General features: G+C 43.4%; 1 protein-coding gene across 1 annotated transcript in view; it reads right to left on the minus strand.

The window, feature by feature from the left end:
• LOC144110193 (TBC1 domain family member 2B-like) overlaps positions 1 to 24,696 on the minus strand; it is a 142,900-nt gene that overhangs the window by 113,575 nt on the left and 4,629 nt on the right. Inside the window, exons 3-17 of the mRNA XM_077643030.1 lie at positions 22,495 to 22,720; positions 21,328 to 21,569; positions 19,541 to 19,668; positions 17,645 to 17,779; positions 16,019 to 16,241; positions 13,250 to 13,356; positions 12,898 to 12,983; positions 12,665 to 12,761; positions 9,987 to 10,104; positions 9,635 to 9,780; positions 6,991 to 7,102; positions 6,389 to 6,520; positions 3,741 to 3,878; positions 1,862 to 2,038; positions 282 to 416 (exon numbers count right to left, since the gene is read on the minus strand). Coding sequence (XP_077499156.1) covers positions 282 to 416; positions 1,862 to 2,038; positions 3,741 to 3,878; positions 6,389 to 6,520; positions 6,991 to 7,102; positions 9,635 to 9,780; positions 9,987 to 10,104; positions 12,665 to 12,761; positions 12,898 to 12,983; positions 13,250 to 13,356; positions 16,019 to 16,241; positions 17,645 to 17,779; positions 19,541 to 19,668; positions 21,328 to 21,569; positions 22,495 to 22,720 — 2,202 coding nt within the window. The remainder of the gene's footprint in view (positions 1 to 281; positions 417 to 1,861; positions 2,039 to 3,740; positions 3,879 to 6,388; positions 6,521 to 6,990; positions 7,103 to 9,634; positions 9,781 to 9,986; positions 10,105 to 12,664; positions 12,762 to 12,897; positions 12,984 to 13,249; positions 13,357 to 16,018; positions 16,242 to 17,644; positions 17,780 to 19,540; positions 19,669 to 21,327; positions 21,570 to 22,494; positions 22,721 to 24,696) is intronic.

Raw genomic sequence — 24,696 nt, forward strand, 5'->3', positions numbered from 1 at the left:
TGCAGGTGGATGCATTTACTGTATATATATCAGTACCGTCTTCTTGTCAATAACTGGGAAAACCTTTTCAAATCATGCTCTTTCTCTTTTCTTGCAACTACAGTTACGTTGTGCATTGTTCGTCTTTAATTACAATAAAAGTCTGCCATGCAGAGAATATGAAACTCTGAATAAGTGCCCTTGGAGCTGGATTTGGAATGGGAGAGATACCATTTGATGGTCTCTGGTCCTGCTGAAAGTTCTGGCCAGAGCCTTTAACCGTGACAATGTGCACAACTTACCTGTGCGAGCTGCCTGATGTCGGTGATCTTCTCCGGCATGGTTCGCAGGTAGCGGTTGATGGCCATGTAGTCCTCTTGGGCAAGAATTTCAGCCTCGCAAATTTTGAAGATGGCCAAGGCGAAGCGGAACAACACCTGCAATAGGTGACAGGAGCATTGCGAGGTCTGGCATGCATGTTGAGGCAGCAGCTTGAGGTTGTGAGTTCGAACCCCATGCATAGTGGCATCGTGGCCACATTCAGACTACTAGATTGCACGGGTACCAGCCTGTTGAGAATTAAATGCATTGTATGTCCAATGTTGGAGCTATGCTGCCTCTTGCAAAGCTAAAGCACTTTCGGATGTACAGTACCGCAAGTAATGCACTTTCTAGCTGAGCAGCAATAGCTCTGCTGTCCTGCATCTTCAATGCAACAATGTGAACAACTGCAGAAGCCAAGGATGATCAGTGTGCTCTACATGGACAGGCCTACTTGTCAGCATGTTGGCACATGACTGAGGCTTTGGTGATTTTTGGTCGCCTGAACAAAGCGATTCTCGGTGAGTACAGAGGCTGGAAAGCTCATTACTGGGTTCACTCACTTAATTTTATTTAGACTGGATCTCGCATGTACACAGAAGTGAGTCCATGTTAGCCTGCATGAATCTAATTCTATGCAAATGAGGACCTGGATGAACCGAGAGGCTGCATCAAGCGGCAACTTGTATCACGTGCTGAGCATGAAGTTTTGTTTACATACAGCAAACGGTACACACAGCAAACAAATAAACAAGGTGATAACGATTCTCCCAGATCTTCATGCATCTAACATACTTGTATGTTGTGGTCAGCGGTTTGATGGCACACCGTCCGTTCGGGAAGCACAGCTGAAAATTTAACAGGTCACTGGCCAAGGTGAGCGGAAAATAAAAATAAGGCTTCGGGAGTGCTACGGCTCCGCTGTTCACAAAGAAGAGACTGACTGAATGCAGCCGAGTTTTGTAGAATTTAGTAATATCTTGAGATTTGGCATAGATGGGATGTTTGGTTTGGTTTAAGGGGGTTTAACATCCCAAAGCGACTCAGGCTATGAGAGACGCCGTAGTGAAGAGCTCCGGAAATTTTGACCACCTAGGGTTCTTTAACGTGCACAGTACACGGGCCTCTAGAATTTCACCTCCATCGAAATTCGACCGCCGCGGCCGGGATCGAACCCGTGTCTTTCGGGCCAGCAGCCAGGCGCCATAACCACTCAGCCACCGCGGCGGCTATAGATGGGATGTAAACTGCCATTGTTTCTGTTTAGTGCATTAGGCGATATTTGGATAATTAGCGACTGCAGGTTTGGGTTCGCTGATACGTTGTTTTCAGTTGCGCATATCTTGGCGCCTTTCCAATTTCTCTCATGGCCGCTTAATATCGCATGCTCAGCGAAGAAACTAATATGTTGTATGCCCAGTGAATTAAGGGAATGATTGCCTCACCCGGCCTCTACCACACACTGTACCAAACATGCAAGGCTACTTTTGAAACCAAAAGCAACTTGTAAACAACCCTCTCACAATTTGCAGTTCCCCTCCAGAAACGGAAGCTGGCAAACCTTGTTTCCCTCGTAGAGGAACACGTCCCAGATGTAGAGGTAGGTCTCCGCCGGAATGGTGTCCACAAAAACAGTGAGGAACCAGTTGAAGGTGAATAGCGACAGGTCAACCTTGTTGGCTTCCAAGTGGGCGCTGAGGCGCGGCAGCTTTTCGGCCATCAGGTCCTTGAGGACTCGCTGTGCAAAGTAAAAGCAATTAAGATCTCCAACAAAAAGAAACGTTTTTAAAATTGTTGCGCCTTTCAAAAACAGATGAGCACAAGTTTCCATGGTGAATGTGCCTAGAATGTGCACGAGACAACGATTCACGTATGTGCTAGAGGCATGCCACGCAAGTTTTTGGAAGATGGTTTATGGGGGTTTACGGTCCCAAAGCGACTCGGGCTACGAGGGACGCCGTAGTGAAGGACTCCGGAAATTTCGACCACCTGGGGTTCTTTAACGTGCACTGACGTCGCACGGCACCCGGGCTACTAGCATTTCACCTCCATCGCAATTCGACCGCCGTGGCCGGGATCGAACCCGCGTCTTTCGGGCTGGCAGCCAAGCGCTGTAACCACTCAGCCACCGCTGCGACTAAATTTTTGGAAGAGTTTGTTCACGCTGTTGAGTTAAAAGGTCGAAAAGAACACTGGGACAGAACAAGTGGACCACTTGAGCTGTCCATTTTCATTTCTGTGCTTGTCACGTTTGTTTTGCTCTGTTTACCCTTTTAAAGATCAAAAGTGGATACTTGGGCCATAGAGCAGTGTGGTTGCAACGGTTTTTCGTACAAGTACATCAGTGATGTCGGATGCAGCAAAGGTAAGTTGCCATTAACCTAACTAGATAGCGTTAACCTAACAGCTGCAAAGCATTTTATACTCAGTCTTGGTGACGAGGCAAATGCATCTTTTTTTTCTCAGACATCGATCTCTGTGATGGAAAACAGCACCGTCAATAGAGAGAAAAGATGCCTAGTAGGTAAAAACACAATGCCAACGTAAGTTATTCGTAGCAGTCGAGTGGTCGTTTTTTTCCAGCACTTCTTGTTTGTCAAGTGAGTTGTGGTAATTACTAATTAGCCCTAGCTGTGTTGTGCCACCATGAAAAACCCCTGCCTCTAAGCACTAGACGCCCAGAGCATACACTAGGGCAGTGGCATTAGCTTTACAAAGCTTAGCTGTGTACACCTGCACAAGCATGCAGAACTCCGTTATAAATATATAAAAAGACACTATACAAAAAAAGCATACTCCAATTCAACAGTCTTGCACTCTTCAGAGTATCATCAATGAGTGTTACAACACACCGCTTCTTCTTTTACACTTGCAGAGCTCAAGTGTGTATGGCCGTTTTCAGTGTTCAGAACTCCTCGCAAATATACAGAGGAACACTACACATGAGTAGATATCTCTGTTCAGATATCTTGCAACATACTGCACTAAAGATAGTCAAGCATTTGAACAGCATGAAAAATGACAAGGTGTGCACAATGCAAGGGCTAAGGGGAAGCTGTTATCAGGCAAAACACCAATGCTTAATTGGTACTTCGACATTGATATCAAGCAGACAGTAGGGTCAAGACCTGTGCTGTGGGGTTACCTGTTTAAACAACAGCTTGTGCGCACTGTGAAGCTTCTGTATAAGAAACAGTCACTAGTTAGCGCCAGTGTCATGTACGCATCCTCTCGGGACTCGTCTCATGATTCTGGATGTGTCCTCACATTACTCCTCTCTGCAGAGATTTGCATTTGTGAACACAATAGCCATGCATAAAGTGACCTCCTATCAAAATTCTAATTACCAGTAGGTATCAACAGAACATTCAATCATCCCATTCTCAAATTCGTCCAGCGGGTTTCCTCATGTCATACTATGGGCAGGTTGCACTACTTACCTGATCCACTTGCGAGGCTTCCAGCGTACGACTGTAATAGTCTCGTGGCATGATGTACTCCACAACAGCGACAAGGCACCAAAAGGCATCTTCCTCGGTCATGAACAGCAAGGCAATGGCAGCTAGCCTGTTCAGACCCTGCAGCAAAGAAAGCAGTGATGTTGCTTGTACTATACACCCAAGAGAGCATCACATTTAGGGAGTCCTGAAAACGCACTTTCGCACATTCCCTTCAATCTACCTGCCATTTTCTGTGCCTTCAGTTACTTTCGTTTGTTCGCACAGTGCTCGCCTAGTGGTTAAGATATCTTCCTCGTAAGCAAGTCCTCGTAAGCAAGAGGGGAAGGGTTTGATCCTCAACACGTTCAGGCAACCCACCAATTTTCCGTGTCCAAGCTTTCCCCTGGCCTGGTGCTCAGTGTCTTTGGGATGCAGTGTTTGGAAAAATAGTTCTATAAACTGTAAATTGTGGGGTTTAACATCCGAAAGCAACACATGGGCTATGAGGAATGCTATAGAAGAGGGCTCCTGATTATTTAGACTGCCTGGGGTTCTTTAAAGAGCGCTGATATCGCACAGCACATGGACGTCCTTTTGCGTTTCGCTTTCATCGAAATAGGGCCACCCTGACTGGGATCGAACCTGTGACCTTACGATCAGTGACCGAGTGTCAAAGCCACTAAGCCATCATGATGGGCGGAAAAATGTTCTTGACCCCATATGGTGCATACCAAACATATCGGCCATGACGCTCTTCAGACTAGCTGCTCCTGCCATTAAAATCAAATAATCATCACTACTTTATGTTGTCTTGTGAAATGTTTGCTGCTGTGGCACTCAGCGGTGCGAGGAGGAGGAGGTTATGGAGACTGGAAAGGTACGTGCGTTCTGGTGAGGTAATCTTGTCCAGCATTCACAGACATGACGACATTTTTAATGCGTTGGCATTAGAAGCCCCACCGCGAAGAAAAAGTACCAGGCGTTGTCCGGCTTATAGTGTTGCGTACACCACCTGCCGCTGTGGCCATGTTTGGCAGGTAGCAAAGTGAAGAGGGAAATCTCCCTCTCCACTTGTAGCGGAGAGGCTAGACGCCTGCCATGGGAATGGTCCAAAAATAAAAACGAAGAATGACTCAGCAAAAATGTGACGCTCAATTAGGTGCATTAGCAATGTGTGGCCATTTCTTTGATTTGGTGGCTGCCAAAGGTAGCTGACATGAGAAGAACCCAGAGGATGGCTACTGAGGACAGAGGAGGTTCTGACGCGAGTAAAGGAATTCGAAACCTGAAGGTGCTTGCCACAGGAACAAGAGGCGGGCGGGTGGCTACCATGGAAGGTGAAGGGCCAATCGGCCCATGCCAATCAGCCTTCGCTGATTAATGCGCTAAGCTGGTAACCTCAGCTCTTCAAGCAGGGGAGAAACCTTATGTTAACGCACTGTCATAGCATAATGCTAACTGAGCATCCCCGCAATTTTTTTATTTCTTTAGTCACTCTGAGTACAATGCTGCCGCTGGTTTGTTTGATTCTATGAGAAAAGTGTTCCTGAGCACATAATTAAAAAAAAAACAAGGAGCAGCAAGAAAATGACTGGCTCAACATGGGGACTACAGCCATGCTGCACTGACTAGCCAGCAAATGCCACCTATTTGCAAATCCTACGCACTGCAGCACATGACCACATCGACGGAAATGCAGACGCACACCACTGGGAATGCCAAAGCCTTCAGAATCCTAGTGTAGCTACTCCTGGCTGCAGACTTCACCAGACCGAGTTCAATGTGCTACGAGATACACGGGTTGTTCCTTTTTGTCAGTCACACGATTTTTTTTCATTTTTATTTTTTAAGTTTACAACGCTGAACTCCATCGAGCACATCTCCAAGTATTTACTGCCACTTAAGGCAACTCCAGTGGGCACAATATAAAATATGACAGGTCGCATGCTGTACTAGCCGGTATTTGCAAATAATGCCACTGGGTTGGTCCTGCATCCGTAGCTTTAAAGTACAAACACACTATGAAAAAAAAAAAGACTAGGAGATGGAACAAATGGCACCATACACAAAAGGTGTACTGAGGCCTCCTTATAGGCAAAGCACTGAGCCTACAACGAATATCTCAAGGGAGGTCCGAAATGCATGTCGCTACGTTATTTCCCACTAAGGAAAGGTCTCGTGGGGGGTCCGAAATGCATGTCACTAAGTTGTTTCCCAACTAAGCATAGGAAGTTTCAGTCAAAAAACGCACAATGATGTGAGACTTTAAATGGTTGAAGAGGGAGTACTGTGTAGGCTTCAGCAGCAAGCCATGGAGAACGAAAGCAGCGAACAAAATTAAAACCACAGTGGACACTCTAGAAAATGGCAGTGAGTATACAAAGTTGTTTTGCTGCCCCAAAATAACTACCTTCAAAATCTTGTTTCACATTTTCCAATTACTCAGAGATACTTTTCCACTTAAGCATGCATTTGCAATTTAAGCTCGACTGTTCTATTTTCAGAAAACTGTAATCAGAGGCAGGTTACACTGGTTACATGATTTTTCATTTGAGATATGCTACAAACTGATAAGCAGTCAATAGAAAGGCCTCCAAAACACTGAAACAACACAAGGAGCAGATAAGATGTGTCAAAGTTTTTTTTACCTGACAGTATCCCACTATGAGATTCCGTCTGCTGAATGCAAGTAGCACCCGTCGAAGAGGATTTATTCCCGGAGCATCGGGTGTTTCATAGTGCCGATTGTTTGGCAGGGTCCTCAGCAGGTCAAGTTCAATCTTGAAGAAGAAAATGTGAATGACACTTCTGATGTTACAAGTGATGGCACTACGTTCAAGGAGTCGCACATGTAAGAACAAACTCCTCGACACAAATCCAGCTCAGGAGCTTGAATTTGATGTATATCTCGAGAAACATGCTAGACCTATGTTGAACTGAAGATGTCGCCGGGAGTTTTACAGAGCTTGAAAAGCAATTCGAAAGTAGCATGCATCAATCGGAAGGGTCGCACACCAAGCAAAAATTTCACACTGTGTTATGCAACTCACTGTAACTAAGGAACACACGAAGAGTTGGAAAAAGCCAAATAGTAGCCTGTTTTATACTGAAAAAAAATGAGAAAAAATGTGCATACCACTTTTTCTAAAGAAAGCAGGAGCAAATGGACAAAGAGGCCACCATGCTCATGAAGTGATGCAACAATCTGTGATGTTGAGTACTGCTAAAGGCATATTGCTAAAGGTATTACCTGTTTTACAGCAGGATCATAGGTACTTGTGGTTGAAGGGGACATCACAAGATCCTCGTAGTAACCAGGACCCTTTTCTGCTCTTTCTTGAGCAACAAGGAACTCGACACACCTACGTGATAAAAATAAGTCAGTTCGCTCTACTAACACGAGTGTCATACTTGTGGGTTGGTCTCCAAGCCTGAGAAAATAAATGCAAAGATCTGCTCCGATCATATGAAGGTAATCGTGTTCAGGTGATTTAAAACCACCACAAAACCTACCCTCACTAGCCAAGTGTTTTTCAATATGAACGATTTTGAATTTATGCACTGAACGTATGCATCGGTCAACATTTTCTGGTTTAGTGTGAGTGTTAAAAAATCTTGCAGGTAGTGTATAGCATAGATGGCAGCACAACAGTATATGACTGACATTCCGCGTCAACTGTTTTCATGCGACTAGATAACGGCAAATTTGAAACATACTAAAACTATGTGAACACAAAGGTTCTGCCTTTGTAGATGTAGTTCATTTTATAGTCTGTTGTTTAATCATACAAAAAGACGAGTACAGTACCAATTACTTGGAAAGTCTACATGTGTCCACGTCTCAAATTTTTATCACAATCTCTCAATTGTTAGGCAAACAGTTAACGAAGAGCACAGCTCTTTTGGCGTCAAATTTTTGCCATGAGATTCAAACATCACTAAATTTGATTTAAAGCAGAACATCGCTGATATGTTCCCAGTTAAAACAATTTTCTGATTCCTTCATCCAAAATCGTAGGTCATAAATAATGTCTCCTAAGGTTGTGCTGTTTTTCTTCAGGTTAATACATTCCCAGATAAAAAGTTTCGTGATAAGTATGTTCATAATTTTGCTTCACCAAGTTGTGATCACACGATACGTGTAGCGACCAAGAATAGGTGTGCTAACATACAAGCAGGTTGAGCCTAGTGACACGTGACTTGAGCCAAAGCCCAGCGGCAGTCAGCACACAGGATGGCTTCTTTGCAGTGCGTTACTGCAATGAAGCAGAGTATTCCTAAACAGCGGCAGTGAAGACAAACAGATCCCTGCTACTTTCGCCTTTGCTGCCGCTGGACTGGATACTTTGCGTTCACGTTAAGCACTACACAAATGGAGACAGAAGTCTGCGACCATGACAAAAGCTCGTCAGATCTTGCACCAACAAGTGCTGACTCGCCTTTAAGAAATGCCAGTAAATGCTTTCATACTTGTTACAGTTTCCAAAATCTGAGTGGCTTTGGATCATACATTTTCCTAGATAAAACACTATTCCAGGAGTGTTTTCCGGCAGGCTAGTTAGTTGGTGCAGTTTATTCATCTTCAAAACAGTGTGTCCTCTGCGTGTCCTTGTTTTTTCGTGCAGTTTTTTAAAGATGTGTGCTTTTCCGCCACAAATTTTTAAGGTACATATCAAAGAGGTTTCAGTGTATTTGCCACTCTTCACAACTGCTACTAATGTTTAAGCATTTGGTCCCACGCTTGTGCAGCCACTGGCTATTTTTTATAATCTTTGCGTGATTACTATTACCACCCCCACTTAAGAAAAACGAGTTTTAGCTCCTTAGAAAGAGAAATGTATTTGCTTTTCAATGGTATGTGTTGTTAACAGCAATTATTACTGGCACGAGTGGATTGAGCAAAAAACGAAGCGCATAAAATAATAGTTTTGTTTCATTTTTTTTTTTATTTATTCATTTCAGTGGTACTTAAGCTTGTAAAAATGACCTGTGGAGGTATGTGCACTCAGTATCCAGATCCCTGTGGGTCACATTTTCATGATGGCAGGTAACTTCGGACAAGGAAAACTAAAGAAACACAAAGTGCAGCTGTAAGAAATTTTGCATACTTAATGAGGTATGCACAGTCCACAAATGTGTCGGCCACTGCGTGGCTCAGTGGTTATGGTGCTCAGCTGCTGACTTGAAAGACGCGGGTTCGATCCTGGCCACAGAGGTTGCATTTCAATGTAGACAAAATGCTAGAGGTTCGTGTAATGTGTGATGTCAGTGCACATTAAAGAATCCGAGGTGGTCGAAATTATCCAGAGCCTTCAACTACGGCGTCTCTCATAGCCAGAGTCCCTTTGGGGCGTCAAACCCCATAAAACCGAAAAAAAGGCAACCACAAACATGTCAAATATGGTTGAATTTTGACAATTACACCAAAACTGTCAAGCCTCTAATATGCTATCCCCTGGAGCCAAAAACCATTAAGCATTCACCAAGACTCACATTTCATTTAAATGCTGCAGAAGAGGCACTGTTTTCGGTGCTGCAGTTTTTTTCAAAAATCTGCACTTAAACGGGCAAGTTGAACAAAAGTATTGTTTCACGCTTTCTATATTTTGCTCATTTCACTCGTACCAGCAATAACTGCTTTAACAGCACAAACCATTGAAAAGTAAATGCATTTCTCTTTCTAAGCAGCTAAAACTTGTTTTTATATCATAAGCAGGAGGCCCACTGTATCAAACAAACACTGCGACGAATGGCAAGTAGCCATGCAAGCATGGGACTTCCCGACTTAGGTGGCATGAACTATGACCGCAATGGTCGTACTGTTGTGAAGAAATTTACACTGTACAGATCGCTCAGTTTCTAGGCAAACAGCAAGAAAAGAAAGTCTTGCATACCCTTTCCATATTTGGCTTCTCAATTCCTGTGGAATGCTGGAGCGAATGAGAGCCTTCAGCTCGGGTGTCTTTTGAAGGGGCCGACCAGGGGCCAGGTTAGCACCGTAGTTCTCCCATTTCACCCTCCACGAGATTTGGAGTGGGTCCTTCCAGTGAACGGAAACGAGCGAGTTACTTCAGGTTTTATTGACTACCTCGAAAAACAGCATCATAAATATATATGGTATCTCCACGCAGACTCCTCCCACAAATAAGTGGTGGAGGCATTCTTTGAATATGCTAGAAATCTTTGGCGAGTCCCTAATCTTGCACACTGAGATCACAGATGGGTGAGATCCTCGCAGTTCTCTACCTGCATCTTGCTTGCGATGCTCTCAGACTTTCTCTTCAGGTTCTCCGCCTTGGAGACGACGATGTCGCACTCTTTTCCCCATTTTCGGTTGAATCCATACAAGTCGTAGACTTCGTCACTGAAACGTAAGGAAATGGAAAATTTAAGCAAATTTTAGCGATGCAGACCGATAGGGTTGAAAGTGAGCTTACATTCATTACAAGTGTGCATCTCCAGAGTTCGTTAACTATAAAGTTGAAAGTAATGGTTATTTATCTGGCCTTCATTTTAATTATTACAGCAGCAGTGCAAATTTTGAACTAATATGCGGGTAACAGCACATGTTGTTCGTGTAGTGGTAGGCATAGTCAGATCTGCCTAAAAGGTGCATTAAGGTTACTAGAAAGCATATGTAAAAGCAGCAGCACCACCACAAAACACAGCCATTTAGTTAGATCATGCTATGCACTTTGTACACTCAAAGCCAAATAAAAAGCCTACTCTAAACTGTAGCCGTCATGGCGGCTACAGTTTAGAGTAGGTTCTTTTATCTGGCTGTGAGTGGCTCAGCAGTTACGCTGCTCGGCTGCTGACCCGAAAGACGCAGGTTCAATCCCAGCCACGGCAGCTGCATTATAATGGAGGCAAAATGCTACAGACCAAGTATGATGTGATGCCAGTACACATTAAAGAACCCCAGGTGGCTGAAATTACCCGGAGCCCTTCACTATGTCATCCCTCATAGCCTGGGTCACTTTGGGACGTTAAACCCCGTAAATCCAACCTAAAACGGACTACTCTAAAGAGTGGTTTACTCTGCAGAGACTTGACCCAGCTTCAACAATATATAACTGAACGTTTATTTCTTCACACATAGCTAATAAATACAATTTACAAAATAATTCCGGTGTTCTGTATTCACACTTAGACCAGTGTTGCAATTTTTCAAGCACTGCTCGACGATCATTTCCTTCCCAACAATTCATATAGAGCCTATATACAAGCGTCATGTTTGTAAACAAAGGTGGCGCTGCGGTCGGCAGCGACGCGAGGTGTAGGCAAAACGCAGCACGCCTACACTGCACCAAGCGACGCTGCCTTCGAAACCAACCGGCGTATGCGAATATTTCAAAGCGTGCGCTCGTTTGTGGTTAACAACATTTTTGTTGATGCTCGGATGCTTTTTCAGCCTGTTCGCCAGGCGGAATTAGTAGGCGGAGCGCTGCATCGGGTGCTTCTCCGCTCCTAGTTGGCGGCAAGTAAGTTGGCGCAGCGCTACAACGGGTGAAAGCGCGAGGTATGGGGAGGAACTAATCGTCCACAGTTCTCAACTTATGGGCCAATAAAGCATATTAGATTGCTAGTGCTAGGTAGGACGACGTGATGCATGACACGAATCGGCTTTCTCACACGACGAACCTTGTAATGTGCTTCCTATTTTTACCGAGCCGCTTCACTCCAGAGACCTCGGAAATTAATGAACACTATAGCTGCTTTGAATAAGGCAAACGCGATCCGAGAGCTCCATGAGCGCATGCATAGACGTTTTCCTCGAGCTCCAAACAAAATTTACGCTCACTTTGCTAAGTTATAATGTTTTGCTTCTTAGTTTAGAATTTATTGATGAGTGCGAATTCTGCTTGATCGGAGTGGCTTTTAGCGTGGAATTTTCCGTGTCCGCCAGGTTCTGATCGACCAACAATGTGAAAATTCAAATAATTTGGGAAAAACACTGCGCGACTTTGTCACGATCCTAGCGTCGTTGGACTGGTGTTGAAATGACACACTTGTTGAAATTTGCGACAATGAAAACAGAAAAAAACTTGTGCGTGCAACTACCCGAGTCCGATGCTTCTTCAAGCGCGGCACGGTGTGAACGATGAAGGCGACTGGTGGCAGCTTTGCCTTTTTTTTAAGGGGGGAGGTGAAATGATGCTCGGGATGTTGTCCAGGTGATAAGCATCTAAAAATGGCCCCCCTGCGTTCAACTTAAGATCCCAAGCACACGGAATATTGCGCCTAAACTTATGCTGAGAGCATGACAGAATGAGAACGATCGAGTTGCAGGCGTTACTTGATTTTTGCACAGTTCACCACACGACTGAACAGCAATGATGCGAAGTCAGAGACACGAAAAAACTTATTAGATTTCAATGCAGAAACGCTATATAATAACCCAAGGAGTGAAACGAGCTTGGCGTAATAACCCAGGAGCTCAGCGGTAATAATTAGCCGCGAGGACGATCCGTTGCCGAACTTGCCTTGCTCCTCGGCCCATTCCCGTCGCTTTCGCGCCCATCTGACTGCAAAAACTTGTGGACTTATGCCGCTTCCTTTCTTCTGCATTGCGGCTCAACCAACTGCACCACAATTTGTCAGCACGCAGTGAATTGTGCCCGTAAACATGCAAGCACGGCGCACCCAACGCGGAAGGTCCCGCTTTTTGCCTACACAACGAAAGTCGCTGCCGACGCCAGCGCCGCCGCATCTCTTTGACGTCACGGCCTGACGCTTGTCTATATACTTCGTCGGTTTTCTAGGCTGGCTATTATGCTCACTGTGAAGGAAACATCACTTTTGCTTCGTGTCATCCTTTGCTATCCAGAAAAACACTCTAGCATAGTCACACTTTTTAGCAGTCAGATATGTTTACAGTGACTCATCAGCATTGCTAGATTTGCTAGCATTCGTGCCCTCACCTAGATTGGAGGGAATCCTGGACTTCTTTGGGAACTGTCGGGTCGTGCATGGCTTCTTCGAGAAGCTGACTGACAATGGCCTGAACACCAGCATCACCTGAAACAGCAACCAGGTCATCACAAATTGGCAAATCCGTCAACAAAGTTGCTTCCAAATACGACACTGCCTGCAACACATCCGTGCACAACAAAAAAAAAAAGGTCTTCAGCAAGAAACGCAAAATCTCACTTGCCTTCCTGAGGGCTGTTGAGCTCTTTGAGAAGAAAGAGAAGCTTGCTCTGAGTCTGGTAATGCCTAGCCTCTGCATTTGAGCATTTTCTGAGTTGCAAAAAAAAAAAAAAGATTCGTGCAGGAATCAATGGCGCTGTTTGACACTCCTAACCACAGAAAGAAAGTTGGGCAAGCAGCAATGGTGGCAGTAATGCAGCAATAGCAAATAATCAAGGGGTGAGAGCCATACACAGGTAAAGCACATAGCATAAAAAAAAAAGCACGCTGGCAGCATAGCTACAGCAAGTGCACATCAAGAAACCTCGGCCTAAAATGCACAATGTACAAAACACAATATCAGTCTAGCCACGTACATGATGAGCTGCCTCTCCCTCTCCTCAGAGTTCCACCGAAGCTCATTCAGTTCGAGGATTTCTTGGTTGAGAAACTTGTTTTGGACATGGAATGCTGCAACTGCATCCTGCGATGAAAGAAAAATGAGCAAAAAACATGAGTGCTAAACGAAAGCGCACAATTCCAAAAAGCCTCTCGAGGACGGACCACTGCAGCAATATGCAGATAGTACATGAATAACTGCGCTAACCACAGCATCGCTTTGCCTTTGCAATGACCGTAGTCTGCATCACATAAAGCTGGTGACAGTCTGCATTCTGTCACCGTGAGCTCACAGAAAATATTGTGTACTCCCTTTTTATCAATACACAAACGTGGTTTGGACTAGTTGGCTCTGTTGCTGCATCTTTCATATGTGCAAGAACAAAAAATGACCATTTATATCTCAAATTTACATTGACGGTTGTGCACCACATGACAATTTGAGCATGTTAAAATATATATTTGCGAACACAAATTATAATTCCTTCCAGCACAAACTTTTTCACCGCCTTTATTTTGTAGGAGGCTTTGCGTGCCTTTACTGAATGTCTCTACACATGAACTTTTTCATTGCATTCTTAATTAAAGTTGCACAAGCATGCACAGATTTACAGCGTGCACCAAATGCTCCGAGGCTGTATCATTTGCAAGTAATCCACTGAACACAACAAAGGCTTCTGTAAGGTTTTCTGTTCTACAGCCACACTTTAAAAGGCCACAATATACACAGCCTGTGAAGATGAGGGTGACGAGGCCAACAAGTGTACACAAAAGATCCGACCCCTTTGTCGGGCTCTATAACAGAAGGACCCCCAACCCTAGCAATTATAGGATTAGGCAACAGGAAGGAAAGGGGAGGAAGGGGGGGTCAAGGCCTTATGTACGCAACTAAAAAGAGAAGTGAAAATGCTGCAGTCTTCAATAGAAAGAAAAAATAGGAAATAATGCTCATAAGGTCGCTAAATGCCCGTTTACTGGCCAGCCTACTTGGCACAGTGATACATGGGCAGAGGCACGTCTCCTTCCCTTTCCTGCCTAGCTTTGGTGGCAGTGTCACAGAAAGTTGTCTGTGAGTATAGTAGTATTATACAACCAAAGAAAAGGGTAACATGAGTTAAAGTCTTCTGATCAAATTAGATAGCGAAGTATGCTTAGCCACTGCATCCCACGAAATTAAAAGTGTCGGTAAGTCTTTTATTTTTATTTATTTATTTCCATTTATTTCGGACAACAATACATGGTGTCCGCAGGGAGAGGCTAAAGGAGACCAGGATGTCTCCTGACGAGGCCTAACACCCGCATTACACGTCGGTGCAGATGGTGCAGAGTAACAGAGTAACATATGAGAACAGTGGTACACCAAACACGGCGAGACAGGAATTTAAAATAAGCAATTACACAAGCACTGCCCAGGTAGAAAATAATACTGAAGAGGTTATCAACAATGAGAAATAGTAAGTGGCGTACAAAAGAAAAAACACATACACACAATACAGTAGGAATAACAATGAAATGCAGCAGGTATGCATAATAAAATTTCACACGGGGGTGTTCAAAAGATGCCTCATTTTCTTCTTGAATTGATGAATGTTGACACACTCTTGGGCACAAGCAATTAATGTTGGATATGTGTTGCATAAAACTGTTATTTGGTGATCTGTAGTCTGTGTGCCGTATATAGTGCGAGGCCTAGAACCAATCAAATTTTTGATAACAGGGTTGAAATGGAATGCTTACAACAGGGAGGTCAAATCCTCTCTCTCCACAGACAAAAAAAAGAAAAGAACCCTAACTACGTTATATTTTTATGCCATTGCTATGCTTCTACAAAGCAACACTCCAGCTCCACTCTTTCAGAGCTGAATGACCTAATAAGAGATGGCCACACAGTAAAGTAAAAGTCCAGTGTGACAGCTTGAATGCAGCACTAAGCACAGCCCAAAAGAAACACTGAGAATAAACTGAGGTTCGCCGATACGATAGATTACCGTATTCTAACCACAAAGATGCTATTTTCAGTGAAAACTGAGCTTTTGTGAGCTAGACAAAGTCAAGAAATGAATTGCAGGCATCGCCACCTCGGGCCATTTTCGTAAACAAACTGCGGTGTTTGCCAAAATCTCTGAGGCTAGGCTACATTGCCCTTCACTTCAAAACTGCGATCAAGAAGTCCTTTTCGGCAGCGTTACCAGTTTGAATCGTGACAGAAAAATTTCCTAACCCAATTCCCTCAGCAATAACTGCATATCTTGCTGCCGAAAAACTTCAGTGTAGTCAGAAAGGACCCCAGAATTGACGTTTCTTTAGAAAAAAGTTGCCTTGGTGCCTTCACCCCATTTTATTTATTTATTTATTTATTGATACTGCAATCCCATCGTTGGGATTTTAGCAGGATGGGGATACAAACTAGACAGTTTAACAAAACAGGCAAAGGTAAACAAAAATAACAGTGCAAGTTGAAGCTCTCCTGCACCATTGCGAATACAACAATTAAACATGTACAACTGAACAGTGAAATAGCAAATGCAATAAAACTAGGTGATATGTTGCGAGAACAATGTCAGTGACGGCTGCAGCACTTCATTGTTAGTGAGGTTATTCCAATCGGAAATAGTTCGTTCAGTGGAGAGATGAAAAATTTTGCTGCAAAGTTCACTTTTAATTCACTCACTTTCACTCTTCATAAACAGGGAGGACGCCACCTCCAAATACTGGTGTGCGTAATTGAAGTGTGGTGTGCCACTTGCCTTGAGTTGCTGTATCTCTTCGGCCATCTTGGCCATCTGTGCTCGGCAGGCGTTCTCCTCGGCCTGCTCGGCCTGCGTGATGGTGGCCTGCTCTTCCTTCTTTTCTTCCTCAATGTCGTGCAGCTCATTAGTGAGCGACATGAGCAGGCGGTCTTTCTCCCTCAGCACCTCCTGGTACAGGGAGCTTTGGTCCTTCAGCTCGTCCAGCTCCCTTTCCACAGAACTGAAGCAGGCGAGGGACAGATGTTGGGAACAACGTGAAGAGAACTTAAAGGGAAACTCCGGGGTTTCATCGAGATTCACATATTTTAACAAAGCTTTTGCTTAGGTTTTGCTCTCCTAAGAATACCTACAAAGTTTGGAAGCCTTGCACGATTCATTGCTGCGCAATTCAACTTTAAAGTTTGCCGTCTTCATGGCCTCAGTTAAGGTGATATCAGCGGGCAACACTGCGTTTGCAAAGCCACAAACATTATTTGCATGTTGTTGCCTGCTCCTTACATAAAGAGCAAATTGAGGCTTGCTAGGTCGTCTTATGCATTTTATGAACGAAGTCATCATTTATAGTTGCTATTTCAGCCATTACACACGTGTATGAGTATTCTCCTAATAATAACTGATGTCATCGCTGCATCAACCTGGCCCTGGCCATAAACAGAGTTTCAATTTTGGCTGGCTGCTTTTACTGTTTTAGTATAGTTTTAATTGGTACTTTTAAAAATCGTTTCTTGTGCCTGAGACAGGGGAGTCTAAGGAATCTCCAAGGACCCCAAGGAAGTCAAACTGCTGGAAAAAACGTGGCGTCTAGTTCATCTGGTGTAAATAGTAGATGCACGGACTGAAAAAGCTAATTTATACCTGAAATTAAAATGACTAATTTGTTTGATTTTTTTTTTTCATACAGCTGCTATTGATTATAAATGCAAAGGTGCAGCTCTTGCATATATCCTGGTTGTACAATCATTTATACGGTGTGCAGCCTCGGCCTTATCGGCACTGTATGAAAATATGATGCCCCTCACTTTCTTTGCTGATGAAGGACGTAGGGAGGTTAAGAACAAAAATGAGTATTCTGTGCCCAAAGGCAAACCAAAGGACAAAATTTCCATTCTGCAGTCTTTATCGCATTGCTCTTTCCTATGCTGTAGTCATTTTAGTGAACAGCCAACCACGACACAATACTGTAATCTGTTTGTTACAATATGTTTCAGTGTTTCATTCTGCAATCCTGAATGAGCAGTTTTCTTCCCAGACAGTGTATTTGTTTTTCTTTTCCTGCTCTGCTACACTCGAGTTCGCTGATCAGTTCTTCTGTGCAAGTGTACCACATTTGGTTCTACTACCTTTCAGGCAATGCCGCTCAAGCTGTCAATGGCTTTGGCACGCCTGAATGTATGTAGTTTCATTAGTGGAAACAAAAGTATTATTATTGTTTGACCTGAAAGTATTCATATATCTCATGTTTAGCCAAGGCTGCAATGACTTATGCCAACTAACAGAGTGATCATCATAAGAACAAATGAAATAAACTGCACTTGGTTGGTCTTTGAAGCGACCACAATAAGAGAAGCAAAGCACTTTGAAAGCTTGCTTGGGGACAGCAGCATACAAGACATGGCTACGTACCATCGCCTGTGTTGAGTGCTTTCAAGCTGAAGTTTGCACATGTAAAGCTCATTCCTGAGCTCAAGGAGCAGCTTGTCCTTCTCGTGTAGCATGCGGGTGTAGTTCTCATTGCTGGAATTTGCATAAAGCTTGATGCTGCAAGAGAGACAACAGGGAACGTTTATTAACTCCCATCATCTTCAACGTGATGGCAAAGGTTTCACTGGCACAAACCAAAGGCTTTTAAATCATATTCCTGCACGTTTCACTTTCTTCAACCAACCTACTGCCCTGTTGCTTCAACATGACTTCAGATCAAAGTGCACACAAAGATATACGCAAAGTATACACAAACAAGCCAGTGAACCCATAAACTAATCAAAACATAGCAACCCTGTGTCTCTAAAATGCTATGACGGAAATCTGCAAAAAGCATACACAGGTTCCTAAGTTCCTTATTTTCCTAAATGTCTGTAGACGTCAGATTGCCAAAACGTACTGGTTGTGTGTGTTCTGAAGAGCAGTCTCCTTGAAATACTTTGACTGCTTATGACTTCGATTCTGATAAAATGTGAAATATATGCTAAAACACATAAAGTGAAAATAAAGAGAAATTAAACTGCACCGCCGAAGGCACCGCGCCAGATTCTCAGTGTTTACATAAGCTACACTTCAAGACACTGTATGCATCACACGAGCCTGCATGATATACAAAACATGCCTCTTGCTTCCACGGGCAGATTCAAAGTGTTTATGAGTTCTTGAAAGTATTGTAGGTAAAAATTTGTAAAAGAAAAAGTATAGAGGAAGAAGGAGGGTTTCCATAGAAGTCTGCGCGGCAGTCCAACCACCGTCTAGGCTCCCAATGAGTTTAAGCTCCGAGTGAAACAATCCAGGCTCCTCGTGCAGCTGCCCCTCGAATGCAAACTCTGATACTTCTATAGATGGCAGCCGGACACCTCTTCAAACTTGCGTCTGGTGTGAATCTAATTGAAAAACCTAACCAGTCATCATTTTGCCAACAGCAATTTGCAAAAAGAAGTGACTTTCGATCTAAGAATCCCGGCGAGTGGAACTAGATCAACATTTTTGCTGCGACTGCAGTAAGATTAGCACTTTGCGAAAACGCTGATGTTATTTGTGCAAAGCGTGGAATCTCTGCGCGCAGACGCAGTGAGTGAGGCCTCCGGCCTCGAGTACAACCACCCGCCTCACCACCTCAACTCCACACTCCAAAATCGCCACCAACCACCACCTATCTCCAATCTCCACAAGGCCCCCACCCATTAAAAGCCCAAGCAGCAGCAGAACGAAAAAACAGTGGCAAAATCAAATTCAAAGATGCAGTGGGAAAGCCAGCTTCTTTGCAGACCTACCAGCTGCCTTCCCACCCACTTATATCCACCCATTTGCACCCCCAGAAAAATTCTGTTGTGAGCGTGAAGCCTCCGTTAGAATAAAAGCATCAAAGTAATTGAGGGCAAATCCAAACTGCTATCACAGCTTTCTCGCATCAGGTTTCACGATTGCCATGTCAATTTTATTTTTTCAGTCTTCAAAGAGATTGATTCCTGAAAATCTGCAGAACCATAACATTCAATAGGTGCATTCAAAATGTACTGCGACTAAGCTGCTCACTACTTCAACAGTAATGGACACATATTGAGATTCAGTAGCTGAGGAGTTGCAGACAGTGAAGCTTTCATTTTTTAACGCCATGAAAGCCTCCCGTCATGACAGCTATCACAGTTAACAGCCAATACCAAAGTATGCAGTTCTACATTTCACACTGTATAGCAACATTTAACCTAAAATTTTTTTAAACTGTACTTATTTCCTTGTGCAACAAAGGCCTACAGACACTCAACCTCAATATGCAAGAAAATGCGGTAAGCTGTACTTGGGGAAATGACTCACAGTGTCTCCTGTTCTCTGCTTCCAAGCTCCAGTTGTTGGCGGAGGACCTTTATCACCTCCTTGCTGGCAGTGAGTTCGTCCTCTTTGCACTGGAGTTCCTCCCGTAAGGCACTTGATTCCCGTTCCAGCTTTAAACAAGGGCAGCATGAAAGGATAAGCTAGAAAACAAGGCCCACAAGCAGAGCAACCTCCACTGCAAGCTGAACTTTGATTTCATTTTAGCTTCGTGAAGAACCCTTCATGGAGTATTTATCACATGAGATGTGCATTCGCTAAAACAAGAAGTAGCAATGTCATGTGTTTTAATTAAAAAGATGGCTGGCTAAGTTTTTAACAAATATTAACAGGCTGGTGCTGGAAGTGATGTATTCGAGAAAGGTTCTAGTCTTTAATGGCATGACGACGGAAGGGTGCTGAAATTTAAATCCCATGTGAGATGCGCACTGCACGTGAGAGCTCGGAAAAAGCCTGAAACTTCTCACAATTTGCACACACAGTTTTGAAAAAGAAAGTATAGGTTGTTTTTCGCTCTGATTTCCTATGCCCCAGAGGTAGCCATGCAAATTATTTGAAAAGAAAATAAACAGCTCTACCTTGGAGACACTCACAATCTGCTACTAACCCCAAACTGCTTTCAGTCTAACATCCTGCACCATGGCAGATGCTTACAGTATCAAAATTCAAGCCTGTCATGGGCCTTGAGAGGTTATTTGTGAACATAAGTTCACAATTGGTGTTTCTATACCAGTTAGGTGTGATATCTCCACTGTGTCCAAAGCTAATGCACTGCAATGTACTCAGTCTTGCTATCTTTTGGTTTTGCCAATATATCGTACTTCAGCTCGAACAGTATGCTTGCAGTGTCAATCTAAATGCTAGTAGTAGCAATATTTTAAAAGTTATATGATAACCTTCACATCCACTTGCGCACAAAATGTGAAACCCAAATGGTGGATGGCTGAAAAATGCAGAACTCTAAAGCACATGACTGCCAACAATACTTGTTGGATCATCTCCTGCAAGAATGTCCTCTCCATATTTTTACAGCGACAGCTCTTAAGAGCCCGTTCCTGGGTTTCGTGCCGTAGTAGTAGTCATAGCACTGTCATGGGAACCACTGAGAGGCTGGTTACCGCGGAAAGACGAAGGCATGACATGAGTAGAGGAAACCGTAACTGGGGGATGGTTATCGAGATTGCGCCTGCATCGCCTATGTGCATTTTTACACCAACAGCTGTTAAGCACCCGGGTTTCGCGATGTAGTAGTAGCAGTAGCAGTATGTTGTAGTTGTCGGTACAAATGGTGGGTGCGTTGCCATTCAGAATTTTGCTTTATTTCCCAAGTACGGCATAGCTCAAGCACTCTAGACAAGTGTGATCGGGTCAGTACATGTGACAGTCAGGCCGCTAATGTATAAATACAAATGACACTACTAGTGCGTTTCATGCAGAAAGCCAGGCTCTGATTAAGAGAATCATTTTCATGGTGAACATTTTTTCCAAGAGAAGAAATCCAACACAGAATGAAATCCTTCGTTTAATGAATAATGTTCTAGCTTCTGTGAGATGAATTTTTACTATAACAAAGTTAAGCCTCATCATTACAATCATGCCAAAAAGGTGTAGGAACTGCTCTCTAGTGGCTATATTATTGTTATATTTGTTGCAAATTAACTTGCATATTAATGAGAACTATGTTTCTTTTGTTTCATCTATTACTCCATTATGTACAATATAATTTTGATGAGCTTCGGTGTTATACCATTTTTTTTTTAGTTGCATCATACCTCTTTACACTTGCAGCAAACTCCTTCATGCAGCTTCCGCAAAATGGGCGGCGCTGAAGTGAACATCTCCACTTCCACCCTGGGTCGAGCTCGAAACGAGTCCTGTAGCTTTTTCTTGAACGATGTGAAGACAGCTGGGGACTTCAACTTGGAAGGTGACGACGGAATGTCACAGTCTTCGTACTCATAACTGTCGTCCTCTTCACTGATATAGAAGTGGCTAAGACCTTCTGTTTTTCCTTCTAAAAAAAAAAAAAAAGCAGTACGCACACTTCGATACCATGGGCGATGGATCCCGCAAACATATTTCTCCTCTGGCCACTCACTCACATTCACATTCACCCACATCAACTAACAAATGCATGTGTGAGTGAAGCAAATTAAGTGCACTCATGACTGAGTGTGCCAATCTGTGTTCAAGAGGAATTGCCACCAGATTCTCACGTAAACTTAGCTGATCCCATATTCTAGAAAGTATACAAAAGATGAAATTGGCTAAAGCCTATGCGCACAGTTCTGTTGGCGATGTGCACATTACAACATAAAAGAGAACAACACTATAAGTAACAAGAAGCAGCCGCTGTACAAACTGTTCAGACAACCAATTAGGAGAAATTAAAAACAACCTTTCATATACATTTTTGAGAGAAGACAAACCAGCACCTGCGAACAAAATGTTGAGCCAATTGCATGAATGTGCCATACAATTAGCTAATTTCTGAAAAAACTGTTTAATGTTTGGTAGAATAACTTTGGCAGAAATGGCAAAAAACCTGAAGGCATTTCCTAAGCGCACACTGAACTCTGTAATGAAACCTCTGGTGCCTGCCTACACAATGGTCACAATCGTAACTCAATACCTATGTCTAACCTAACAGCCCTCAATCCCTATAGCTGTAAAAACGATAGATGAAGACAACATACTATCTCCTTTTGAGCACTAAATAAAACTACCTACTACTTTTCTACAAGTTTGACAGAAGTCAATAACATATTGAGTCAATCTTGTGCGCTAAAATGCTCTTAGTAAAGTTACAGGGGCTGACAGCAAACAAGAACTAAACTTAACATGCTCACTGTCACTTTTTTACAAACAGTGTCATCGGAAGACTATCGAAATGCCCGGCAATCCTCATTCCGCTGAGCCAAACACGAGACACAGCTTACCGTCAACGGTCGGCGACCACTGGTGCTTCTTTTGAAATGGGTGCCTGAAGTTAGAGAGCACGGACGATACAGCAGGGGACACTGGGGGAGGCTGTGAGGCAGTGTGCTCGCCAACGACCGTTGTCGGACACTCCACAGGAGATAAGAGCAGCCCCCGGTCCGGATAGTCGCTTCCGGGGCCTTCCTCGGCTTGAGGCGGCTTCTTGTGGAGCAGACCACTGGTTGCCTGCACAGAGCGAAATCAGCAGACCTCACTTCTTCATAATAACAGTAAAAAAGCATGCGTTACACGCCAAATGCACTCTCCGCAGACGCCTCTGCCCATGAGTAAAAATGAGCAGTGTTTTTCGAGAAATCATGTGAGCATAAACAACACGTTGTGTAAATCAAGAACATTGGCAACAAAACTGCACATGCGCTAAGAAATAAGATGAGGGTGCGGCAGCAGTGAAAGGTTCACAGGTATGTGGCAGCAGTATTCTATAACATGCAATTAAGATGAGAATCCTACTTACAATTGAGCACGTAAATCTGTCATTAAGTTTTCCAGATGTAAGCTAAGTGAAACAAATTATTTTTGTGCTTTAACACAACACAGCCTTCTTAACAAATGAGATGCACATATGCTACTTTAACACTGATAGAACTGAGTGCATCTAAGCTTCTGCTGGAACAGAAAACATCCCCATGCAACTGATGCAGGGGAAGCCACTTATATTGGGGAAATCTATGAGCATTAGTTTCAGCACAAAATTTCTGAGACAGTTCAGTACGCTGCACCAATAACAACAGTACAGAGAAGCTTCCTCAGTGAAAAGTAACAAGAACAATTAGTTTGCTAAAAGAAACACAAGCAGGAAAAACACATACCGCATAAAGAGACTCTCTCCAAATTTTTTTTAGGAGGAAACACTTGACAGCGTTTCCCGGCAGATGACCCGAGGTTCTGTGTTTTCCTGCAGCATGCTATTCTCACGCAGGGTTGTGTTTGTAAAACTCTTGAAACATGCTTGCAATGTTGTACAACTCAGAAGTAGTAACTCAACAGCACACCAACAACACAGCATAACAAGTCAACAACAAATCTACTTACCTACCACAGGCTAAATGTAAAGTCGGGATACTAGTATTCAGTTTACCACGAAAAACCACGACGGACTGCCAACTCAAGACCACGTCTCTAGAGCGGTGACACAAACATTACTGGCACTCCTCTTCAAAGAGATAAGGATGGCTCAGGCCCTGCCGCCAAATGGTCCTCTTATCACAGGAGGGTGTTATCTTAGAACAGTTTGAGCTTTCGAGAATGCAGGTAAGTCAGGAAAGCCTGATATCATGTAGCCCACAAACTGCCGTTATCTTAGCCAAGTTGTATGTTCCTCTCAAGCAGCAGTATTGTTTCCTAGTGCACCTTTAAAAAACCTGTTCGTAGTGCTTCTCAGAGTTTTTACAATGTAATGAAGAGGAGGGTGGACCATCTGTGAGGGTGAGACAAAAATACTGTGCAACAGTACGGATGCACTGTGGACAACACGGCCTAAATTGTGTGCACTAAATTCATAGAAGCATTAACCTCTTCAACTAGTTTGACAAAACCAGATCACAAGCAACCTACAAAATGTTCATGCTGGGTTGTAACAAGCATGATGGATACTCCTAAGAGAAGAAAAAAAAAACGGCTACTGTAATACTAAGTAATGTAAATATATGACAAGAAAAGGTTATATTTGCTACGCAAGGAATCTCTAGCATATGCACACAGTTTTCGCAAACATCGTCCTCCTAACTTTCAAGACACCATGAGTAGGTTATTTTTATGGAATAATCTGTGTAGTAATAGCAGCCATACAACAGGCTTAATTCTACAGAGTAGCTGTATTCGTGTTATCAACTGCATTTTGTCTCCTGTACAGTCTGTAAATGACACACAAACCTCTTTGTAGCCACATTACATTCTCCCCCGGATAAGGGCCAGTGCTTTTAATGTGGAATCAGCTCTTTCCTATCCTGTGCCAGCCGCACCAAACCTAACCGCATGAATTTCCTAACCTCACTTCCTACCTTTCAACATTACTCCTAGCATTTTACTTCTCAAAAGATCACTGCACTGTCCTTGATACAATTTCAAGCCTTCTTATCAGCCTCCAACTTTTTACACCATAAGTGCAATACAGACTAGCACTGCTGATATGTTGCTGGAGA

Source organism: Amblyomma americanum, chromosome 11 (genome assembly GCF_052857255.1).
Source record: "Amblyomma americanum isolate KBUSLIRL-KWMA chromosome 11, ASM5285725v1, whole genome shotgun sequence".
Classification (NCBI taxonomy): Eukaryota; Metazoa; Arthropoda; class Arachnida; order Ixodida; family Ixodidae; genus Amblyomma; species Amblyomma americanum.